At 34.1% G+C, this 26321-nt stretch overlaps 1 protein-coding gene across 1 annotated transcript in view; it reads left to right on the plus strand.

Annotated features, from left to right (window-relative positions):
* The window catches only part of LOC106457572 (prohormone-3-like), a 42898-nt gene that overhangs the window by 2978 nt on the left and 13599 nt on the right, over positions 1–26321 (plus strand). The window contains exon 2 of the mRNA XM_022383576.1: positions 12009–12138. Within this exon, the coding sequence (XP_022239284.1) occupies positions 12009–12138 (130 nt within the window). The remainder of the gene's footprint in view (positions 1–12008; positions 12139–26321) is intronic.

The raw sequence follows: 26321 nt of genomic DNA on the forward strand, positions 1-26321 counted from the left end.
TGATGCACCACTTGTTAGCATTCATACTTAATCATTACTAGCTAGTTGTTGATGCGCCACTTGTTAGCATTCATACTTAATAACTACTAACAAGATGTTGATGCGCCACTTGTTAGCATTCATACTTAATCACTACTAGCAAGATGTTGATGAGCCACTTTTTAGCATTCATACTTAATCAATATTAGCAAGTTGTTCATTCAGTGCTAGTAGTTATTCAAGCTTATTCAGCTCTAGCTAGTTGTGGACGTTCTACTAGTAAACGTCCAAGCATAATAATCAATACTAGCGTGTTGTTTATTCTACACTCGTAAGCATCGGAACTTAGTCGGTATTAGTAAGTTGTTGATTTGCTACATACGACTTAAAATCATGTGAAATTTGTTTTTTCTTTGCTATATGGATCCTTAGTTAGCAGAAATCTTATAAATAACCCAACAGTGGCCTTTGCGGGTATAATATCCCTGTGTGATATTTATGTTTTATGTTTTCCATTATCTTCTTTGTATCATGTTCCCGCGAACTATTTGAACGTATTCATACGTTACAGCAGAAAAATAATAATAATTAAAAGCATAGATTGTGTATTAAGACTAGAAGCAGTTAATGTCTTATTGTTAAAACTTTCTTTACATCAGAGGAACTTTCGATATCTACAATTTGTAAAGATCATTGAAAAATAATGAATAATAGATACTTATCATCGTATTTAGTACACTCTATTCAGAGCATATTATGTCTGCAGCATTTGCTTTTATTTTATTATCTATATCAGAATAAGATCGTAGTAATTTTAAACTATCCAACGTGCAGTTGATCAATTCAACAGCACCATCCGCCAACTCTTGCGATTAGTGGGATTTGACTTTCACCCTTGTAAGTCATCCACTGCCCCAAAGTGCGGAGCGCGATTTTGAGGCAATGGGTCGCAAACTGCCCTCGGATTCACCTTCCCTCACGCTAACCAACAGGCCACGCCCCGACCCTGAAATAATGTAAGTAAATGTTAAATTCTTGTGTAACTAAATGTATAACTGGATTACTTTATGTTCTTTTAAGATAAAAAGCTTTCAGATGGTGTTCTGTACAAATATTCATGGTAAGTCTTGGAAAATGAGAGCGTTATAAAACGGAAAATATTTTTTTTGATTTGCAAAATCAAATCAGTCTTAAACGTGGATGTTATGAGTTATGATGAGTTATAATTATATTTGGTGGTTGTTTTGTCGAATTAAGATTGATTAATTTTCAATAAAGAAAAATAAGCAGTTAAGCTAAATTTCGTTAACTAAACATGTTTGTTTCGCATGATACAGTCCACAAGACTTGAGTGACTAGGTATTTAATGTCTATAAATCCATAGGAAACTTTCTTAACGTCTATTCCAGTTGAAGCATGTGCTTCTCTGTTACATGTCTTTTGGATTATCATTTATTACAGAAACATATCATACATTAATATATATATTCTAGAAACGTTAAGAATTCTGTGGCAAAGAAAGTTGTATTAATATAAACATACATCATCAGTAAGAACATAAATAAGTTTCCTTTTTCTCAAACGTCCTTTCTCAGTTTTAGACGCTTAAAATTAAATATCGTTTAAACGTTCAGCATTGTGTTGTTCACTTGTGATTACTGCGAGAAAAATAATCGGTAATAATATGATTTTGCATCACAATAAGACTGAAACAATTTAAACCATATCATTCTATATATTGGCTTAAGAAAACTAATCGGTATTAGTATGATTTTGAATCACAATAAGACTGATAACAATTCAAACCAAATCATTCTTTATATTGGCTGAATAATGGTTTGCAAGAAGAAGAAATGTGTGAAATAAGATCACAACAATAGCTAACGACAAGCACTTTTGCTCGAGCCTGTTGGATTACAATATAAAGTCATAGTTGAAACGCTATTTATATTATCAGACAGTACGTATAAGGGTGTAGCTAGCTAAGTATAATCCATTAGTTAGTACAGTCTTTGCCAAAATGTTTGCATACTGTTCTATATTGATGTTATTGTATACGTTCACAGAATAGTTATTGAGTAAATGCCCGAATAGTAAGAGAGAAGGTAGTGTATGATCGGATAACCATGTACGAGTTGTTATTCTGTCTGTAAAAGTTCTTTTGAGCATTTGTTCATCAAACATACATACACACCTATTTTATATAAAAAAAAAAGGTGTGCTTTTGGTATAATGTTTTTAAACGTTGTTCCAGGAAAATCTACTCGTAGACGCCAAAAACCTAATGCGCGAGATGACCGTGTTTTGATCAGGTTAACACCTCATGGTCAAAAAAAGTCTTGCAACACCTTACGACACATTCATTCCAGGATATCCAGAAGTGGATAGTAGACTGACCAAACAAAGTTATTTTGCAATAAAGGTTATCTGCAAACTGATATTAACCAAAATTCACCGCCGTCACCTGTTTCCGGCTCGTTAAAGCTGATGCTAAAATTCGTGTTCGTCGTTTACCTGGAGAACAGATGAGGGAAGACTGCTATTCCTACAGAGAACACAAGGAGGTAATTCACTACATGTTTGATCAGCTATTCATCATGGTGGAAAACTGCTGTTTATATCCTCCAGGGAAACGTCAATGGCGCCTCCTACAGGCATCACATGGAGACGATATTTCTGCCATACGCAAGGGCAAGGTTTGGCAATAAATTTGTGTTCTAGGATGCCACTGCCCATTATGCGCATATTGTACAGGATTATATCGCCCAGGAGGACGTTACAAGATTCCAATGGCCAACAAAGTCTCCAGCTTGTAATCCTGTTGAGAACTGTTTGGCAGAAATGAGCCGAAACATTGCTAACCATGACCCCAAACCAGCTACTGTTGCTAAGTTGCAGCGCCTTCTAGTGACAAGTTGGGATGAAACCACGTTGGATTACATCAATAACCTCATCAACAGCATGCCACGTCACCTAGAAGAGGCCATTAAAGAACGAGGAGGACCAACCAAGTAATGAATATTTAATATGAACTAATATAAGGTTACAGTCGCTATTTATAATATTTTTTTGGCATTATATATGTTTTGTTAAAGTTTTGTTGTGATAAGTGAAATGCTGAATTACACATACGAGTATTTTTACGGGTGTCTGATAAAATTGTGTGCTGTTTTAATAAATCGTTCATGGTATCCATTGAACCTGTCTCATTATACAAATTACACATGTAGATGTTTAATATAAAATGCATTTCTCAGTTTGACAGCGCCAAGTATGTTTGTATTCCATCTTAATAATAATGATCACATTTCTTACAAAATATGCAAACATTTTGGCCAAGACTGTATGAATAGTCATTAATATTAAGTTTTTCAAGTAAAGCTAGCACTCGTTGGTCCTGTGGTAGAGCTCTTTGTTTCAGAGCTGGCAAGCCGGGCTCGAATCCATGCAATACCACAAAATATTCCCCTCAGTTTAAGCTCCGGGTTATAAGAGTGACAGTGAATCCCTTATCGTGAATGGTGTAGGGTGTTTCTGACCGGCTGTCTTTTCTCTGGTTAGTAGTTCAAAATTAGGCTCGGCTGCAAATAGCTTTAGTAGCTTTTTCTGCCCTCAGTGACAGAGTGGTATGTCTGCAGACTTACAACGCTAGAAATCAGTTTTTGATACCCGTGGTGTGCACAGCACCGATAACTCACTGTATAACTTTGCGCTTAACTACAAAATGTGACAGATTCTATTATACATTTATTTTAATATCGATGTTTGTTTAAATTTGAATTTATATTTAGAAATGTACATAACTTATACTGTTAAATATGTATTGCGAAACTCCCGCCTATTCTCTAAAGTTGTAGAAGATTCTCGAGTTTAATAATAAACAATATATGTGTGTACGTATACGCTAGTGTTATCGTCAGTATTTTTACGTAAACTGTAGTTTCGAGAAACTCTCCACACACCTACAAATATAACCAACGCGACGCGCCAAAAAAAAAGAGCATATATTATTGGTTTGCTATAGTTGGTGTGCTATAAACTTCGGAAGCTATAACTGTGATTGTTACAACGCTTATTAATCGGGACACTTAAGATATTTTACCAAGAACATTTATAAATTTCGAACATTACAAACAGTTCAACTTCAGTGAATTCACATCGGACATTAGTACTTTTACGAAAACATTACCTAACGTTATCGGTGGAAAAAAAATCGGCGTGTGATCAGTGAAGACCACAGAGCTAGCTAGCTCCCTATTAAGTGAATTGTACTTATGTCAACTCGAAATTAACTCGCTCATCGTGAACCCTCGATAAGATATCAAGTAAGTTCCAGACTAGAAAGAAGACTTTATATTTCTTGTAAGTTTGTGAAACTTTTGTATATAAATCATTGTTTGTAATAACTGTTATTGTAAATAAAGCTTGTGTGTTACAACACAGCTGGCTTAACGATCCTTGTGTTGAGGTAAAAGCGTCATTGGTGGCTGGTTACAACAAACAGTATGCAGTTGAAAAGCACTTATACTTACTAGAAACCGTTATTTCGCTTAAAAAATGAAATATTTAAATTATTATCAGTGATACACTATTACTATTTTCACCAAATATTCAATTATTTTTCGCCAACTACCCAGTGATAAACGCTAAAAAATGGAAAGCACAAATAGCCCATTGTATAGCTTTGTGCTTAAGGACAAATAAATATTTCTCGCCAACTAAGGCTTTGTACAATACAATACAATACAACAATTAAGCCAACATTTTTATCGAGGTGATACTAAAATCAAGGAGCTGAAAAACACTTTAATAAAATTTCAAGATGGATGAAATGCACTTTAAAGGAAGAAAAAAAAGAGCGGGAAAGCACGGCATCGTTTTAGTCATAGTGTACAAATCGTCATTGTGATATAATATCATATCTATTCCTATTCCTACTCACAGGTTATTGGTAGAAACTATAAAAGTTACTTCCTATTCCTCAGCGTCTCAATCATTACACAAAAAAGCACAGTTTTTACAAGGCCAATCTTTTGTATAAGCTTCAATCTATTCACAAGATTGTTATAAATGACAAGGTACAGCAATTATCCTGCAAGTTTAGGAATTTTTCTGAAGATATGTAAATATGATAACTGTATTTACTCCTTTAAACACTACTTACAGAATGATGTCACACATTATTTCTGTCTCCATAATAATTGATAAAAACCTTATAACCCAAGCGCTTTTCAAAGGTGGACCTTTCTTCTTCAGGGGCAGTTCGTAAGTAATGAAGTAATCAAATTCTGTATATCATTAAAGTAAGCAACCCGTAATACGTCTTGTAATGCGTGTCATTTGCAAAAAAAAAAAAGAAACTAACACTAAGTTACTCTCTTCTTTATCATAACTTCATCATTTAGTTATTTAACATAATCGAAGCCTTAACACTGTATATCAGAGCTTCAAAGAAAATCGAACTTCAGACAAAGTTTACAATTGCATATTTTTTAAAATAACCAGCTAGAAAAAACTTTACCAGACTTTTAATTTCAGGCCTTGAAAGTGACGATAACAAAGGTATCGTTTCAAGAACGTAAATTCAGTTGAATACTCTTCCAAAGAAAAGGTGGAACAATTTTTTTAAACTTCAGCCATCACAGCTCATTTAATAAAAAAAGAAAATTCATCTAGAAATTACTCCAATGTAAAAATAACAGACTCGACTAGAAACATTAAACTGGGTCTGAAATTTTAGTCCAAAGAAAGCTTCACTTTGGGCGTGAATTTGGACAAGATCGTCTACATATTCCCGGAACTAAAACGTAAGTTTTCGACATCTACCTGGGGGAAATTTTCAACATCAGACGCCTTAATTCTTCTTTGAACTGGGAATCCAACTACAACAGAACAAATATTTAGAAAGATGAACAACGTGTCGTATCATCAATCCAGTAGCGAAGTGACAACATTAAACCTCACGTTGTTATTTTTATTATTTTCTCGAAATACCTTCAAGTCTAGAATCAAAGATTATTTTACTTCTCCGGGCATGGTTTTAAATTACTGTATTTTTAATTATAATATTTGTGTTTCATGATAAACTAATTTATAAATATAATACTGAAACAACGTTCCAACACTTGTTTGTTTGTTTTTAATTATGCACAAAGCTACACAAGGGCTATCTGTGCTCTGCCCACCACGGGTATCGAAACCCGGTTTCTAGCGTTGTAAGTCCGCAGACATTCCGCTGTGCCACCGAGGGGCCGTTCAAACACTAAAGCATGGCATGCATTAATGCAGAAATTTGACTATAAACAATGACAAAAGGTGCGAGCGTTACATTTAGAAAATAAACCAGGAATATTGAGAAAAACATTGGAACTGCAGTGTATATGACACTTTACACGGTCGGCTGCTAACTCCAACCGAACGTTGAAAGAAAAAGCTTCGAGTGTTAAAGTAAGAAATTCGACGAACTTTCGCTTTTCGTCACAAACTTGATCGAACTACTTAAGTGACTATACTTTAGACATAATAAGTTTCAGTCCAAAGGTCATATCATTCTGAAGAGTCATAAACTTTTCCTAGAGACTGCAGGAATGACTTCATTTGACTTGTTTAACAAACGTGCTACACGAAGCATACCAAAAACTTATTTTTTGTGCGTGATACTGTCTATATTTAATTAATTTTTGTTTTCCGAGTTTATTTATTGCTTCCCTAAGTTTTAATCTGTGTAGAAAACTATTTTAATTAGTAACTTATCGACAGTAGCTTATAACTGTTCTGCATTGACATCTCATGTATGAACTCATCAAGACAATTACTCAAAATAGTTGCAAATCACTGTTTGTTCAGAACACGAACTTGTGTATATATATATATATGTATATGTAACTTTTCTTGAACGTGTTTAAAAATATTGCGTAATATCGTGGGTGTCAGACATATTTTGTCTTATTTATTGAACAAACATTCATATTATATTTTAAGGTGGAAGCATCTTGAAAGTAAAAACTTGTTTTCGTGTAATTATGTTTTTAAATTCGCGTTTTTCTATTTTCTGTTGATACTACGAAGCACTTTAAATACACGACTTCCTAAAACTTAGTATTACCGATAAAGTGAATGGACCTCATTAGCTATTTTTAAACACATTTTTTAAATTTATTCACCAAATTGCCTGAAGATCCATGACTTTGTTGTTTACAAGGTTCCTAATGGTATATGAGCTCTACAAAAAAGTTAAACAAAATGTAATTAATTCCACTATGTAAAATCACTCATGTTCTATGCTCATGTTGCGATTAATGAAAACATAAAATAGCTCAAACCGTGGATCCAACCAATAGTAAACGTTTAACAATAAGCGGGTAATTTGAGGGTTAAATAACAAAGTATAAATGTGGTACGTACTTATCATACGATCAGAGAGCTTGTTACAGCAGGAACGCATCATTTGAAACAATATTCTTAGGGCCTGATGAATGGCCGTTTCGAAACGGTTTAGCATGTTGTCGTTGCACATGTGCATTCAAGTTTTGTTTTACTATCAGTGTTCGTTTCAAGCTGACTAATTTTAATATATCTAAGATAGCGAACATAATATATGTATATGTAACCTAGCGAACCTAATATATATATATGTGTGTGTATATGTATATTTGTAACAACGTGGAATGTGTAAATGTTACACAGGAGGATTTGTTTGATCGGCAACATACGGCACATTGTATATAAAATGCGAATATTTATAGATAATCCTTTCAAACATTGAGAAAACATGAACATTTAATCAAAAGATACCTACCTTGTAACTTTTTTACATGTAGCCCTTAATTTTGCGGCAAATCGTAGAATGTTTAACATGACTCTCAAGACATGGTTACACAGAGTGTAGTTTCGATTTTTACTCTATGATTATGCTAGGCGCCAGGTGTTTCCGCCGGTTTCATACTTAGTATTTGTAGAAAAGCGGGGTTTTTGTAAATGTAGGAGAGTGAGCCAAATTGTGTGAAATCTCTTTTTATCCATCATTATATAAGACGCGGGTCACATAACTGTTTTATATAGCCAACTTGTTGATTTCGAGAACGGTGGCCATTAATTTACCAAATCTTCTACTTCTGCTGAGAGATTTAGAGAAGGTAAATAAACGCTAAAGATAGCTCACAATGTATACTTTTATTACTAAGATTGTTATATGAAGTAAAAACAAGTACTGTAATGGATGTTACTGAAAAAAAATCAAGTAATAAGCTTTAAACGATATGAGTCCACAGCCAATCTAATATTTACGACCGATGATGCTTTGAAGTTCTGAAAGTCATCATAAGTAGAAATGACAAAACAAAATGTAAAAACGAGTTTTAGTCCTTCGGGAGCCTATATGTGTGTGTGTGTATATATCGCAATACCGTTATCGGTCCTGGTTGTCCACTTATTGTCATAACGGATAATGTCTGTGCTAATAGCACTCAAATGCGTTGGGATATTCCATCTATCAGACAATATCCAAACGGGCCACAAACCATAAATCCTCGAAACGTACAATCCCTGCACGCTAACCATTAAGCCACATCAGGCACTTTTTGAATTTTCATTGCTTACTTAAGCTGTGTGAGTACGTCTTATATAGATAAGGATATTCATCAAGAATTAGTGAAAGAGACAAAGAAATTGGATAAAAGGTATATTCAGTGATAACCTTCTAATCATCTGGGCTGAAGCGTCTGACTTAATATTTCAGTGATAACCTTCTAATCATCTGGGCTGAAGCGTCTGACTTAATAGTTCAGTGATAACCTTCTAATAATCTGAGCTGAAGCGTCTGACTTTCAGTGATAACCTTCTAATCATCTGAGCTGAAGCGTCTGACTTTCAGTGATAACCTTCTAATCATCTGAGCTGAAGCGTCTGACTTAATATTTCTTGTTTCACCTATAAACAAAATATTCAATTTTTCAAATAGAAACTATCTATTCGTGAGTAACTCGTCCAATTTCAAAATTCGATTTATTCAGCGTCATAGGCTATCTTTTTATTTTTTGTTTTCGCTGATATTCTTCTTTGGTGATCCTGTACGTTCAAATTTTCACAAATTACACAAGCGCAGCAAATAGCTTAACTATGACTACTCAAAGCTTACGTTCATGCGAGAGAAAAGCGAAAGCAGAGCGTTGTGTAATCAGATTGTTTTGTGCAGGAGATAAATTCATATCCATTAATTATTATTGGATATATCTACTGTGACGTACAGAACCACTTTCTTTTTTGCGTAGGCTATTCCTTAAATAAAACCTAATTCCACGATAAGATATGTAATCAACTTTCCCATTTTATTATGTAGTCCACACGAGCAAATATCTTAAGTTCGCAACTGTACAAGTAACTGATGTTTATAATTCTCTCTTCGTTGTGTTTCTGATCAAGAGAAAGCTCAGATTACTAACACAAAGGGAATGTTTATGGTTAGTCCTGTACTGATGATTTTATTAAGTGTGAAAGAACACCGGTATAACTGTACAGAGTTGTTATAAAAGTACTATGGGTATTTGAAACAGTTTTTTGGTCGAACATGTAACATACATGGGCGATCATGATCATGGTTATACCAGTCTAGATTTCATATACACACCTAGAATGCGCGACCCAAAATATTTTTTGCATGCACACAAATCATAGGTGCCTTACACATTGTTCCAAATAACCGATACGAGCTTATTATAACAGCCCTACACACTGTTTCAAATAGTCATATATGCTTTATACGACTTCAAGAAATCAACTGGTAGGAGATTTACAAATAAATTTATCGACATTTCTTTGTTATGTTTGTGGAACACATCTTATGGTTGTGTATATAAAAATGAGGTTTTTACCTCATAAAAACATATTATGCATTTGCCTTTTTTTTATGAAATTTATAGCTACAGTTAGAACGGCAATTCAGTGACCCAACCAGAAAATAACGAGTTGGATTTATAATATAAAATATAACATTAACTATTGTTCACTACTCTCAGCAAAGAAAAACCAATATTAAAACACCCCTTAATAAGAATTTTATTTTAATTTGTTTTGTCACGAAAATGATTATTAGTTCAATGATGTGCTTAAATTATTCACACTAAAATCTACAATTTCTGAACATTTTGTTTCATTTTTCTTTTCTTTTGTGTTTGAGTTTACTGGATTTTCTGTTCATGTCACCAAATCACTTAATAGTGTGAAATTACACTAATAGCGCCACATATATTATTCTGATCTTCCCTTGGGCAGGCATGAGATATTTTCAAGAAAATCCTTTTAACACGATGAATAAATCAAAATCAAGATTTGAAGTGAAACCACTACCATAAGTGCCAGTGGCGTCTACGTCTGACAAGATAAATGATTTTTCACCTCTGGCTACATCGTTATTTTCTTTGCCCTATAGATGTATAACATATTAAGATAAGAAGTGTATTTTTATGATTTACCCACAAAACACTTGGGCAAAGTAATACTAAACTTGCTTATTTTATCTTGCACAAATAACCATGTGAAGACAGATCTATTGATTAGTTTACCAGCGTTTATAGTTACATCAACAACTCAGCAATAATCATGTGAAGACAGATCTATTGCTTAGTTTCCAATGGTTATAGTTACATCAACAACTCAGCAATAATCATGTGAAAACAGATATATTGCTTAGTTTCCAGTGGTTATAGTTACATCAATAACTCAGCAATAATCATGTGAAGACAGATCTGTTGCTTAGTTTACCAGCGTTTATAGTTACATCAGCAGCTCAGCAATAATCATGTGAAGACAGATCTGTTGCTTAGTTTCCCAGCGTTTATAGTTACATCAGCAGCCCAGCAATAATCATGTGAAGACATATCTATTGATTAGTTTTCCAGCGTTTATAATTAAATCAACAACTCAGCAATAATCATGTGAAAACATATCTATTGCTTAGTTACCAGTGGTTATAGTCACATCAATAACTCAGCAATAATCATGTGAAGACAGATCTGTTGCTTAGTTTCCCAGCGTTTATAGTTACATTAGCAGCCCAGCAATAATCATGTGAAGACATATCTATTGATTAGTTTTCCAGCGTTTATAATTAAATCAACAACTCAGCAATAATCATGTGAAGACAGATCTGTTGCTTAGTTTCCAATGGTTATAGTTACATCAACAACTCAGCAATAATCATATGAAAACAGATATATTGCTTAGTTTCCAGTGGTTATAGTTACATCAATAACTCAGCAATAATCATGTGAAGACATATCTATTGATTAGTTTTCCAGCGTTTATAATTAAATCAACAACTCAGCAATAATCATGTGAAAACAGATCTATTGCTTAGTTTCCAGTGGTTATAGTCACATCAATAACTCAGCAATAATCATGTTAAGACGGATCTGTTACTTAGTTTCCCAGCGTTTATAGTTATATTAGCAGCTCAGAAATAGTCATGTGAAGATAGATCTATTGCTTAGTTTCCCAGCGTTTATAGTTACATCAGCAGCTCAGCAATAAACATGTGAAGACAAAGAATCACAACTAAAATTAGTCTACATCTATAACGAGTGGAGTTGATAGAATGCATAATATTGGAAATATACTAACAATACTAAGGGGTTAAGGCAAAACGTATTTGCAGAAACATCCAAGAAGTATAAAATTGGTTGACACGGACAAGTAAGTTTACTCAGTATTGATTTCGTACATCTTGAGTTCCGAAACCTAACATATAAATAATGAGTCAATGGATATATTATCAGAATATCTTTCTCGCAATCATAAGCAGCGTTTATTAGAACAGTTGGTTAGAATTTAAATATCTCACCTAGGTGGCGTTATGAAGGGATATTTCTTATTTCAATTCGTGTTACAAGTAAGCTACTAATGTTGAAAAACTACATAATAGCATCAGTAAATGGCATTGTACGGTACAGTGGAAACCTCCCCCCCCCCACTCTAACCCCGTTAGTAGAATTAAACATACATTGACACAATGGATCTTACCTGTTTCATTTCAGGATGGCGAACTCAAGAAGGTAGGCACTGAGCACGATCCTCTGCTTTCTAATGAAAACCAGTGTTTCGGAAAACGATGTTTCCATAGTGACCAGTGTTGTCTTGGTTCCGTGTGTGTCGATACGGATGGAAGTAAGTCTGAAAAACTGTTAATTTTTTTGTTTTTTTCCAGTGCAAATATTTAATGTTGTTTGAAACGTTTCTCTCTTTAGAAGGCATGACATTTTCAACGTCAACTCTTAACTGGTTGTTTCTTAACTTTACGTATTTACGCTTTGACACATTTACCTAAATCGAGGGGCGTAAAAGAAAATGACAGACATCATCTAAACGTGAACGTGAAACCACTACAGAAATATAGTGGAAAAAAACCACTCTGGCAGCTTTTCGTAAGAATATTGTCAAGAGTATAAGATAATCAGAATGCATTCGGTGTATCTTTTCAATACATATTATTTGTTTTATCTTTAATACACTACGTTTAAGCGGTGTATTGAAGTACGTTGAAATATTAAGCAACCAATAGAAAGAATGTCAAGTTGCACATTTCAGCTGATCGAGTAGAACTAAAAGTTCCTGCAAAACTGCTGTGAACAGAAGGTTCTTTAACAATGTGTTTAAGGTACTTTTATTCAAGTTTCTTTACTACAAACCTATAACGTAGATGTATACAGATTGATGGAATTGCATAACCTTGTACAAAACTACTATTCAATACAATTTTAATTCAAAACAACATAGGCTCATTTATGTTTTTATAATATCCTGTAACTGGAACTTCTTATTGTAAAATCTGTCGTTCTTTTGAACTTCTGAATAGTGAGGGTAAGGAAATTAATTATAGTATTTTACTTCTGACAGCAAGTGGTGTAAAAATGCATCAATGCTCTAGAAATGACGTGTAATTTATAAAACATTTTGAAATTTAACTTTTGGTTACTCTCGAAATCAGGTTTATGGCATCAGTAATAAATAACTTTTCAAATAAGGCTATAAACTAACTGCTTTGAGAAGTAATTTGAAATCGAACTGGTAAATAATGTAATTAGGGTTTTGTTAGAATTTTCCGGTCTAGAATATTACGTACAAAGGTCACTTCCTGTGACCTTGGAGTGAATTGTTACAATAATTAATTACTCTAAAGCTCATCGAGGATATCATACACTTTAAAGTAATTTTTCTGAATAATCTGAAATATTTTTGGGTAATAATTTCAAAAGCATACTTTATCCAAAAAATATTTCGATCTTGTTTTTTATTTTGCTCTTTCGAATACCTTTCGTGAGGCTTAAGATTAACTTTAAATCAATGTTACGATGAGCCAAAACAAGTTTGAATAAATAATATGTATTCTTGATAAGAGCTAATTGTATCAGACCTAAGTGTACGACAAATAAAATCGTCATGATCTATAGTTTTATAGCAAGTTAACTTGGCACAATGTAAGTACGAATACATTAGAATATTCTGCAATCAGAAAATATAGTATATTGCTTTGATATTCTACTAACATATGCTTTTCCCGTTAACTACATATACGCTTACATAAATACACAAATTAAACACACACGTTTATTTACTACTGATCATGTGATATTCAGGATAGTGATTGAGCCGTATAAATGTGGATATGTAGCCATATAATAGCTATTTTGAAAAACAGTGAATAAAAGCAAACGCATGGCAATAAGTAGGAAAATGGTAGGAGCGTCGTTTCCTATTACCGTATCTTTGAACAACTATTGAAAACTTCATAGAATTAGCAACACTGGCAATCGAAATGGGAATACATATATTATTTAAAAACAAAACACTGTAGTCATCATTTGCTAGTGACTTAAAAAGGGGAAAAAATGATCGTAAGATGTTACAGCTATCAGACATATCTCGATTCATTTATTCCTTCAACAAAAGCGACGATTTCAAGCATACAGTGTTAATGGCCTTTAAAATTGCCATATAGCAGTCGACAACCAAAAAAAAAAGCTTTACCTAAAAAAAGCACAAGAAAATAAGGCTTCGGTAACATTTACTAAACAAACGGAAGATAATGGATTAATGGAAACATTTGATGTAGCCTGGCGAACCACGTTTCATCTCTATTCGTACTGACATTAAACATAAGGAGTTTCACCCTGTTTATGTGGTTCCAACGTGAAAGGTAATAAAAGTGGTGTAACTATGCGGAGATGGGGAACTGTCGTGGCAAAGATTGCGTTCTCAGATTTCTTTTAGGAGGAAGAATAACATACAGAGTGTATCTGAACGTTATTTCTGAACACGTCCACCCCAAAATGCTCCACATCTACTTTGACGAAGGTTTTCTACAAGACAGTAATGCAATAATCCACTCTGTTCGTATTATCCGAGATTGGTTCGAGTAGCACAAGTGAATTCAATAATCGACTTTATTACTGAACCTCAGTTCGACTAAACGTCTGAACTTCAATGTTGTATTCGCTGCCTTAATCTTCTGCTGTCATCTGTATACCAGTTCCAGACCTTATTACTCAATGAATACTACAATAGAATAAGACACCTTCTGAAACCTTTTTTGGAGTATATGCCACTCCGATTTTATTGAGAGATGGTCAAAGCTGATACTAGATAAAGTCCTCAATAAACTGACCACTCAATCCAAACGTTAACCTTTGGTATATAATACCATGACCAATAAGGAAATATTTTATAACTGTTTCAGCTCTCACAGATTGATAATACAAACTGTTGCCCAGTAGAAATTCATATGGCTTTAGGTGTGGAAGATGCTTCGGTGTGAGTTTTATGTATAAGCGCATCTGTAAACCCATTCATAAAGCAAAAACAAATTCTCAAAAGTGAAATTCAAAAAATAAAATTGCCACTCATAGTAAATTTAAAATTTTTTAATATTTAGCCAAAAAAAATTCAAACAGAATAAACTAGATCACCTATCCCGCCAGAGACACACATGCATAAGACAAGAAAATTAACGATTATAGCAAGAAAGTACAAAAGGTATAATTTCTAAAAATAATGTTTGCTGCACTAGTTCCCAAAAACATTGGGGATATCCCGATTGTTAGACATAATCCAAAAATTACAGATGAAAAACAAGACCGCTGGCAAGGAAAAGAAATATGAACTAGGGATTTGGTGCTATAATCCATAATGGTTTGAAACGTACTACCTCTCACCTATTGCTGATATGGTAATTACGCCCCCCTCACAAAAGAAAAATGTTAACCTAAACATCATAGAAGAAATTTCTTGTTAGCAAAAACCACCCTTAATTTGTACATTACTCAAACATCCAGCCTCCACCCATAGACTGTTATTACAAGATAACAAGAACTATAAACCCTATTTTATAGCTAGTTCAGTAGTAATTGAGAATCTGTCATTCTCCCTTGAGGTTCGGTATATTGAATGAATCAGAAACCAAATAATAGAATTAGATTTAAAACTAGTGGTTACAATATCTCGGTGACCTTGATATATTAGCGCCCTCTTAAGGATCGCATATTAATTAGGAGTAAAAGTAACCATAGCATCTTTAAAGGATTTACTATTTCATAGGTTGTAATATTTGTTACAAAAAAAGTTAAAAAACCAATACTTTATCAAGTTTCATAGCCATTAAAGATTAATTTATCTGCTAACAAATTAACTTTATCGTTAAATAAAGTATTTTTACTACCAACAGATGATTACTTTTTATTGGAAAAGTTAAGAAAATTGAATTTAAATTAAGCTCTTTAATATGAATATTTCTAAAATCGAAATTTAAAACAAATTAAATCTCTACTTGCAATCTGTGAGTCGTAGGATTGAAATCTGGTTGCAGACATGCTCTCCCTTTCAGCCATTGGGCGAGAGGGCGTTATATTGTGGCAGTAAATCTCACTACTTATTGGTAAAGAGTAGTCCAAGATTGGCGGTGGGCGCTACCGTAACAAATATTATTAAACTTATTAAATAATTAATTTATATATATATATATATATACAAGTTTCTTATTTTACGGAAGTTTTGCCAGAGGTTGTTGCTTTTATGATATCAATATCTGGAAGTACGACAATTGCATTTTATCCTTTAAATGGTCCATTATTCAAGTGACCTGGCATGGACTAGTGGTTAGAGAAGTCGATTTGCAATATATATATATATATACAAGTTTCTTATTTTACGGAAGTTTTGCCAGAAGTTGTTGCTTTTATGATATCAATATCTGGAAGTACGACAATTGCATTTTATCCTTTAAATGGTTCATTATTCAAGTGACCTGGTATGGACTAGTGGTTAGAGAAGTCGATTTGCAATCTGTGGGTCACAGGATCGAAACCTGGGTCTGAAAAATTATATTCCTTTCAGCTATTGGGGCGTTATAAGGTGACGTTCAATCCCACTATTCGTTTTTTTTTATAAAGAGTAGCCCAAGAGATGACGGTGGGTGTAACCGATTGTCTTCTCTGTGGTCAGCAGTTCAAAACTTAGAGACTGTGGCAGATCACCTTAGTAGCTTTGCCATAAAAAACAAACTTAATCAGGTATTAATATTAACTGTATAATATCAGAGCTCGCTATTCTAAAAACAGAGGCATAGTTTGTATTCTAGAAATGTTTGTTTAAGTGTTTGCTATGATAACTCTGAATTATTTACAGCCACTATACAAAACAGAGAAAGAGCCCGCAGAGATATTGCCCTCAAATTTATCATTAAAGAGACGGTGGTATTCGCTTCCGTTTTTAAAGCAACGCTGAGAAACGCGTTATTCTACACTCGCCAGCCTGTTAGCCCGAGTATGTGCAAACGAAAATAACTTATTACGCGGCACCATTGCATTTCACCCTAAACTGATGAATATTTAATTCATGACACAATTCCCCGCAAAGACGTCATCAAGATCGAATTTAATTTCCTAAACGTTTTTGTGTTGTTGATGCTAAACTAAACCTAATGTTTTCACAAATTCATAATGATTCTCTTGAAGATCGGATAAAGTAAATAGTTAACCCTGTATAACGTATTGTAACTCACAGGTTACAAATGTATCTTCGTTGATTAATACACATACGAATGCTTCAATTTTGGAGTCGAATGCCCATACTTCCAGGTAACAGTCTAAATAAACCATGGAATTATTTTTGTTGATTCTTCAATTCAACAGTGTTAATTCTAGATAACGTACCCATTTATAACTTATCAAAATGTATGCCCCCCTCCAGTGGCACAGCGGTCTGTCTGCAGGCTTACAACGCTATAAACCGGGTTTCGATACCCTTGGTGAGCAGAGTACAGATAGCCCATTGTGTAGCTTTGTGCTTAACTTCAAAAACAACAACAACAACAACAAATCAAAACGTATTTATACAATATAGGCCTATCTAAATAGGAAATTCAGAGAAAAAAAAGTTCCACCTTATTTTCATAACGCGTGCAATGGGGGATTAATAGCAGTATTATGACACATGAGGCCCCCCAGTGACACAGCGGTATGTCTGCGGACTTACAACACTAGAAATCTGGTTTCGATATCCGTGGTGGGCAGAGCACAGATAGCCCATTGTGTAGCTTTGTGATTAACTTCAAACAAACAAAATGACACATGAGATTTATATTGTGAGGGATGTATTTCTTCTTTATGATTAATAGTTAACTTATAACTTCCCATTGTTGCACTCACATGTCTTCTCATCACTCTTGTCTCAGTTTATCTCTACCACGGGGAATAAAAATCAGATAATAACACTATATGTTTGTGACTCAAATTGTGAAATAAAGAGATTGATGGCGTTATTGTGTCACGATGCAAAATAAATATAACATAATAACAGCTGGTTAGTGCCTTAATTAAAACACGATATTCAAAACAAATTTGTTTAAAGATCTGTGTGGAGCCTGCTCAGTTATGAGACTTTGATTTTATCCCAAGATGAAAACACTTTGCATTAAATGTATATATCAAAATTATTGAAGCTTTCCTGAGTGAAATGGTTCTTAAAGTAATTTACTATTAATCATTTCACGGTGCTAAAACAACCCTGACGGATCAACCAGGCCCTAAATAATCTACTGTTATACTTGCAGTACTACACATGTATGGCCTAGAGGTTAGCGTGTCCTGCTGTGGATCGTAAGTTCTTAGTTTCGAACCTGCGACACGCAGCTGAAAATGATGCGCACTCTGTTAAGAGTAGCTCTTTAGGCGGCAGGTGCTACTGACTAAATGCCCTCCCTCTGGTCATTTCTAAATTAGAGATGGCTCTGCTTGATCATTGGATCCTCTGACTTGAACGAAAACTTAATGTGCCGTTCAGGTCAAAATACCCGTTGTTTCTGGAGTTGTGCCGTTTCAAGTAAATTTTTCGCTAATCATAGTTACAGTTTTTATCATTAACCAAACAGGTTTCTAAGTTCAAACTTGCATGATTTTACGGTGTGAGAAAACGTAAACACGAGCGAGAACTTCCTAAGTTGGTCCTCTCCTGGCCATTGGTACGACTCAGATAAATGTGTTACGTGACCTGGTGGAGTAATCTTTAACCATAACTATGACACGTCTTCTGTGACATAGAAATATCCTCCATTGAAATGAATAAAAACCTATAACCCGAGTGCTTTCGAAAGGTTGACCTTTCTTCTTCAAGGGCAAAGTGGGAATGGAAATTCTTAGAAAGAAAGAGGAGAATGCATAAAATTTAATTCAGTGAAGCATATTCTCTAGCTTCACTCGGTCAAATATACCTTGCCCCTCCCCCCAAGTATATCTCTCAACAAATATTAAATGATAGTTCAAACGAAAATTTCAGTTACCACTTCCATTGTTCTCCCAGGTGACACAAAGACGACTTCGTAGTTTAAAGTTATACCCACAATGCACGAGGGTTTGACCGTTTAAAGTATCGATTGGACAAAAACTTATGAAATATATTCACATACTAATGGAATGTAGCGAACACTTTGTAGCTGAAGAAGTTTCGGAAGTAATGAATTGTTTAACTAACTTCACAACACAGGGTTTGACCGTTTAAAGTATCGGTCGGACAGAAACTTATGAAATATATTCACATACTAATGGAATGTAGCGAACACTTTGTAACTGAAGAAGTTGTGGAAGTAATGAATTGTTTAACTAACTTCACAATACAGGGTTTGACCGTTTAAAGTATCGGTCGGACAGAAACTTATGAAATATATTCACATACTAATGGAATGTAGCTAACACTTTGTAACTGAAGAAGTTGTGGAAGTAATGAATTGTTTAACTAACTTCACAATACAGGGTTTGACCGTTTAAAGTATCGGTCGAGGTTCGTGGTAGTATTAAAATGAATCATTAAGTGAAACCAAGTTTGCGCGTGTGCAGTTTCAGTGAAGGAATTAAACTATTTACGTTGATTTTTCTTTTTTTTTTATTAGTTCCTTTTATCACTCGTTTAGAGGGTCATCACGTGTTACCATGATAATATATGTGTATCAAGCCTTATCAAATATTTTAAGTTACAAGAACACTATGTATGACACATCCTCCACAACATTAACTTCATAAATGTCTTCTACTATCGTACAACATGATGTATTTGTTTCATAAATTCTTAGAAAAACCTATGTCATAAATCTAGTTTTTCTACCTTGTCCGTTGACAAGAATTAAACTACACAATGTCATTCGCGATTATCGAAACCAAATTTTAGCGTTATAAGCCCGAGGGATCTTAAGCAGCATGGTAAACCATTTACCATTATCCTCATCCTTCGCCAGAAAAGTAACAGAGTTTGCGGGCTACAAGATTAAAATATGAACACTATCATAAAGACAGAAATGATTGGAATAGAATTGGCCAGATGTAATTTGTACCGTTGCCATAATGGCTCAAACAAATTTATATAACTTGCTGTTCAGGAGATTTGTTTCGGTAATGTAGCCACAAATTATGATAAACTTCTCCAACAAGAAATTTGATATAGAAAAATAGCACACGTGTAGATACAGATATACTATTTTCAAAGACATGAAATTAACAGTTTGAGGATCTGATTTTTGTTCTTGTTCTTTTGGGGAATCATACAAATCTACGTAAAACAAACCGATTACAAAATATTATGTATTAGTCGACTCGACTTGCCCATTGAAATGTAACAATTTTCTTGCATTCTCATGTAAAGACATGGAATTTCCAAGCATTGACTAGTGTTTAGCATGTCTGGCTGTTGTTCAAAGAATCCAAGGTTCGAGACTTCAAGCTATTGAATATGACTTGCATTTTCAGCTGTGAGTGCGTTATAAGAGAAACAGTCAATTCTTTTGTTTGGTTCAAAGCTGGACAAAGTCCTTGTGACAGCGGATGCTAAAGACAACTTCCCTCTTGCTTGTAGTTCTAAAATTAAAACCTTGAAGTTGAAAATTTGAAATCTAGTAATATTTGATTAGACTTGTTCACCAATGCATTTCGGGTCTAATAAAACAGATTTTATTACAAAAACATATCCTAAATGCCCATATCAAAATGCTGTTAATATGTTATTGTCCTTTCACTAAAAGCAATTAATGATTTTATTTCATTCTTATTAAAAACTGAATAAGTTTTAGGTTAAATGCTTGACAGAACACTGTTATAAGAATTAATCCCATCCCATTTCAAGCGAAACTTCCAAGGATGTTTAATTAAATTGAAATAAGTACAATAATATGACTCAAAATGCAGTTCTAGGATTTGTTTGCAATTAAGCACAAAACTACACGATGGGCTATCTGTGCTCTGCCCACCACGGGTATCGAAACCCGGATTTTAGCGTTGTAATTCCGCAGACATACCGCTATACCACTGGGGGGCTACTATAAAGGTTTGTTTGTTCGTAATTAAGCACAAAGCTACACAAATGGCTATTTGTGCTCTGCCCACCACGAGTATCGAAACCCTGTTTCTACCGTTATAAGTCCGCAGACATACAGGAAGCAGTTTCTGATTGGAACTAATTTTCTTGCGAAACTTTCCTTTCTAAAGGCAATTGTCTTTTAACTAGTTGTTCGAAGGATAAACTGCCCCTTTCTAGAAATAGTTTCTTTCATATTCTAACAAAAAAGGCGTGTCGCCTTAAGGGTGAGCTATGATGCCACAATCGTCGAGTTTAGCTCCTATATAATTAGTTTGTTTACCGAGTTCCGCTCAAAGCTACTCGAGGGATATCTACGTTAGCTGTTCCTAAGTTTAAGGTGACAGACTAGAGGGAAGGCAGCTAGTCAACACCACCCACCGCCAACTCTTACCCCCACCCAAGTTGCGAGTCGAGTGCCCTAGTCACCAGACCAATATATATATTTGGTTTACAATATATTCTCGGACATTCGACAATGTAATGTTGCCATTGATACAGTTGTGGCTGGAAGTTATATGTAAAATAACTCTTTCGGAGGAAAAATATCAGTATAGTCAAAGTAAAGCGGTGCAAAGCATGAGGCACACCACTATCAAAAACAACTATGTTTAATATAGTGATTAGTATCGGCAAGGAAAGGCCAACCTACCTATCAGAAGACATAAAGCCACTTATACAATGCTGTTGTTGTTTGTATTAAGCACAAAGCTGCACAAAGGGCTATATGTCTCTGCCCACCACGGGTATCGAAACCCGGTTTCTACTAGCGATATAAGTCCACAGACATACCGCTGTGCCACTGGTGGGCTACACAATGCCCCACCCTATGTACGACTGCCGCTATCGTTGTTAAAATTTGCAGAATGATTGCCCGTAACCCTTCCCCACCAAGTTACGCATATCTCAACCAAGTATCTACAAGATAATTAACAGTAAGCGACGAGTAGACAAGTTTCTCCATTGACACACTGGTGAGAGAAGGACAAGTTGTTGAAATGCAAAAAAACATAAAAATCTTGAACGTGAGAAATGGTAGTTCGCTGAAAAATTAGACAAGGCCAGTTTGTTTGTTTGTTGGTAGTTAAGCACAAAGCTACACTTTGGGCTATCTGTGCTCTGCCCACCACGGCTATCGAAACCTGGTTTCTTGCGTTGCAAGTCCACAGACATACCGCTGTGCCACGGGGTGTGGGGGGCAGGCCAGTTTTTACTTGAACGACTGCCACAACAAATTGGAGATTACCTACGATCTTGAGATGATATGGACTTTCATCATTGTGCACAAAATGTAAAGAAAGTTTCTAGTCGCTATAGATATAATTGCCAGAGAATTCTCATGCACTGCGAAACTTAAAATTCACAACGTGCAAACTATAGCAACAGGTGGACTTTAGTTACTGCCAAGAGAATGTATTGACACCAGTTCCGCGAGATGAAATTCGTAACGCATAGACATGACGACAAGAGGGTATACTGGGATCTACCCTTGTCTAATCTTACATCAGCGGAACTAATAGCTATGAAGAAAGAGTTCATGCTATTCCCATGTTCGACATATCTGACCCAAGAGCTTCTTTGTGTTTCATTTAAGCATGGTCAAAGGCTCCCGAGTGCAGTAGAAAGTTTGTGTGGTCTAAGAATGAAGTCGCCGTCCTTCACAGAAACTTGTTACATTGAAGACTGCTATATCGGACAATAGCACGCAATCATGGTCATCGGAGTGAATAGATGGACGCTGAAGTTCCAACTAGAACATCGTTCTTATAAAGTGCGATTGAACTCGCATGGACCATTCTTCTGACTGTAAGATGGTTCATTAATAGCTGCTGTTCATAACAATTGTGTTTTAAGGAAGAAATTATTAAAATATCCTCAAAAATTTCCGTTACATATTTGCGACAATTACTTTTCCAAAATTACAAGATTGTTTACTTTAGCGCAAAACTGCATGATGGGTTATGTGCGATATGTTCACTACAGGAATCGAGCTACTATTCCTAACGTTATAAGCCCTCACGCTTACAGTTGAGCCACCAGTGGACAAAAAGGGGGAAGATTTTAACTCCGAGTAAGAGTCAATTTTATGGAATTTTAAATTACCATATATATTGTTGAATAACGTTTTTACCATACATTGTTATCATCTTACTACCATACAATTTTTGTGTATGTTATTGATTTCTCATCTTCCTACAACAAAGAATCATTGAACATTGTTGATATATCAACATGTGCTTAATATATTTGATGATTTCGTAGAACTTACACGAAAACATCCAAAATAAATGTTTCTTTTTAATTTTACTCTTTTTTAGTATCTTCCTCTGTGTAATCTACCTTCAGAGTTGTAACACAGTTTAGGAACTGAGTAATAATTCTCTATACTGTATGACATAACTTCTATAAATCGTGAATAAGTACCTTCAACTGATCCATATCAAATACACGAAGCTATCAAAAATACAGAGAGAGAGAAAGAGTTTTATCATCACAACTTTCTAAATTTCTGAAAATCTATATTTATTTATGCCTGTATCACTGTCTATAAACGATATTTGATGCTCTCGTTAAGAAATGTAATATGATTATTTATAATTTAGGGTAAAATTAACATTTTAAATTAATTTCTACATTTTGTTTTATTTACTGATAACAAAACAGAAACTTTTTGTCAAACTTTCTTGGGCTAAAAAATGAAAATATAAGAGAACTAATGCAAACTTTAGCGAAAATAATAAGAAATATTTCGAAATCTACAAACGTTCCGCTAATGTATAAACCAAGAATGTATTAACTTTAATTATTACTTTATGTGTAGAAAGAAATGCCATGAAGATCTATTCAGTTGAAGTTTGCAGCTTCCTCATTGAAACGTAATTTACTAGTAATGGAAAGCCTCTGTTGCCCCTAGCTTTCCTGCTGTATTAATTAGTTGATAAGTCAACATTCAATCAGTGACTCTGTGATGTATAGTTACACATGTCAGAAACACGTGCAAGGACACACTTTACCTTCAGTATTTTCTAACTAGAGCATGAAAGTCTTATATAAATGTTTGTCGTATCCAAGTTTTGAGTCTTTTAAGGTTTCTTTTTCACCGTTTCGTAGTTGCAGGTACGTTGCCGAAAGCTCTTTATCTAGAGAGATGTAGAGCTGTAAAATTTATTTTATTATTTCAATTTCTAAACCTGAATTAGTCATTTAAGCACATAGAGACCGGTCAAGTTGCAAACTTACTGATGTTACCAGAGGGCATTTTGATCAAAAGTTGACAAAAAAGTTCCTTGTTCAAAGTTTCGAATATGTTTGTTCTGAACTTAAAACATGCACATCATATGGTGTCAATGTTATCTTGAAGTTAAAATGGTGTAAATTTACAATAGTTCAATGGTTATGAGTTTATTTATTTATTTAATGTAAGACAAATACAATATTATGTACAAAAATATTTAAACAAGTTGCACACATTTACCAGAAACAACAATGGAAAACAAATCTTAGCGAACCTAACTTCTATAATCAACATCATTGGTTAAGCCTAGTTGTACAGGTTTTAGAATTTATATATAAGGTTATCACTTTAAAAAGTAGACTCTCATGTATAGACATGCTTGGTCTGTTCTCATCATGGACAGGCAGAACAAGCACCATTGTATCTGGAGTAAGAGCAAGTTTTTTAGTCCTTTATGAGTTACATGCTTTTTTATCTTAGACGATATCCGTTTTTTAACTTCCATAAACATATGATATTATGATCGATGATACATGTTTTAACTTCCATGAACATATAATATTATGATAGATGATACATGTTTTAACTTCCACGAACATATAATATTATGATAGATGACACGTGTTTTTAACTTCCATGAACATATGATATTATGATCAATGATACATGTTTTAACTTCCATGAACATATAATATTATGATCGATGATACATGTTTTAACTTCCATGAACATATAATATTATGATAGATGACACGTGTTTTTAACTTCCATGAACATATGATATTATGATCGATGATACATGTTTTAACTTCCATGAACATATAATATTATGATCGATGATACATATTTTAACTTTCATGAACAGATAATATTATGATCGATGATACATGTTTTTACATCCATGAACATATAATATTATGATAGATGACACGTGTTTTTAACTTCCATGAACATATAATATTATAATAGATGACACGTGTTTTTAACTTCCATGAACATATGATATTATAATGGGCGATATGTGTTTTTAACTTCCATGAACATATGATATTGTGATGTACGGTACGTGGTTTTAAATCCCATGGACATATAATGTTATGATGGATGATACATGTCACTACAACTTAACAATTTTTCAACAAATAAACTGTTTAAACTTAAAATAATCAGATTTAAAACCATTTAGGTTAAAAACTTAAGCTTTTAAGCACAAAAGTTATAATAAAACATGAAACTTAATAATGAACATTTATTGTAGGATACATCTTTAGGAAGATGTAACATACTCAGTGAAAACATCTTAATCATTTCATCAAATTATTGACTAAACTACATTGTTCACGAATGTTGTAAATTGACTAATTAGTGACATGATATATTACATTGTTCACGAATGTTGTAAACTGACTAATTAGTGACATGATATACTACATTGTTCACGAATATTGTAAACTGACTAATTAGTGACATGATATACTACATTGTTCACGAATATTGTAAACTGACTAATTAGTGACATGATATACTACATTGTTCACGAATGTTGTAAACTGACTAATTAGTGACATGATATATTACATTGTTCACGAATGTTGTAAACTGACTAATCAATGACATGATATATTACATTGTTCACGAATGTTGTAAACTGACTAATCAGTGACATGATATTGTTACGTCTCCGTTCGTTAATTAATTTTTCCGTAAATTCTTTCCGAATACACTTTAGCGATACAAGTCCTTTCTTAATAAAACTGGTTTATTCTTTCTGAATATAACTTTACCGATACACTTATTTTCAACAGTCGCACTATAACAACGAACGTGCTCAACAATACTATCTGACTGCAGTTCAATTACTCACTACCTACACAAACATTGATACCGTCACATTGTGACCATCTTATATATACCATACTACCCTATATCTAGTAATCTCCCGACAATTCACGAAGAAAAGACAGGTTCGAGAGAAGGAGTGGCGTGATATAGTCACGTGACCTCGCTGACGCAACAATATATTTTTCACTGTTGTTGCAGACTAATTTCTAATATGATAGACTAGACTGACTCAATAAGAGATATACTTGAGTAGGCTATATTGTTCACAAACGTTTAAAATAATTATTTACTGTTTGTTTGTTTGTTTTGAATTTCGCGCAAAGCTACACGAGGGCTAATTGCGCTAGCCGTCCCTAATTTAGCAGTGTAAGACTAAAGGAAA

The sequence above is a fragment of the Limulus polyphemus genome, unplaced genomic scaffold (genome assembly GCF_000517525.1).
Source record: "Limulus polyphemus unplaced genomic scaffold, Limulus_polyphemus-2.1.2 Scaffold347, whole genome shotgun sequence".
In the NCBI taxonomy this organism is placed as follows: Eukaryota; Metazoa; Arthropoda; class Merostomata; order Xiphosura; family Limulidae; genus Limulus; species Limulus polyphemus.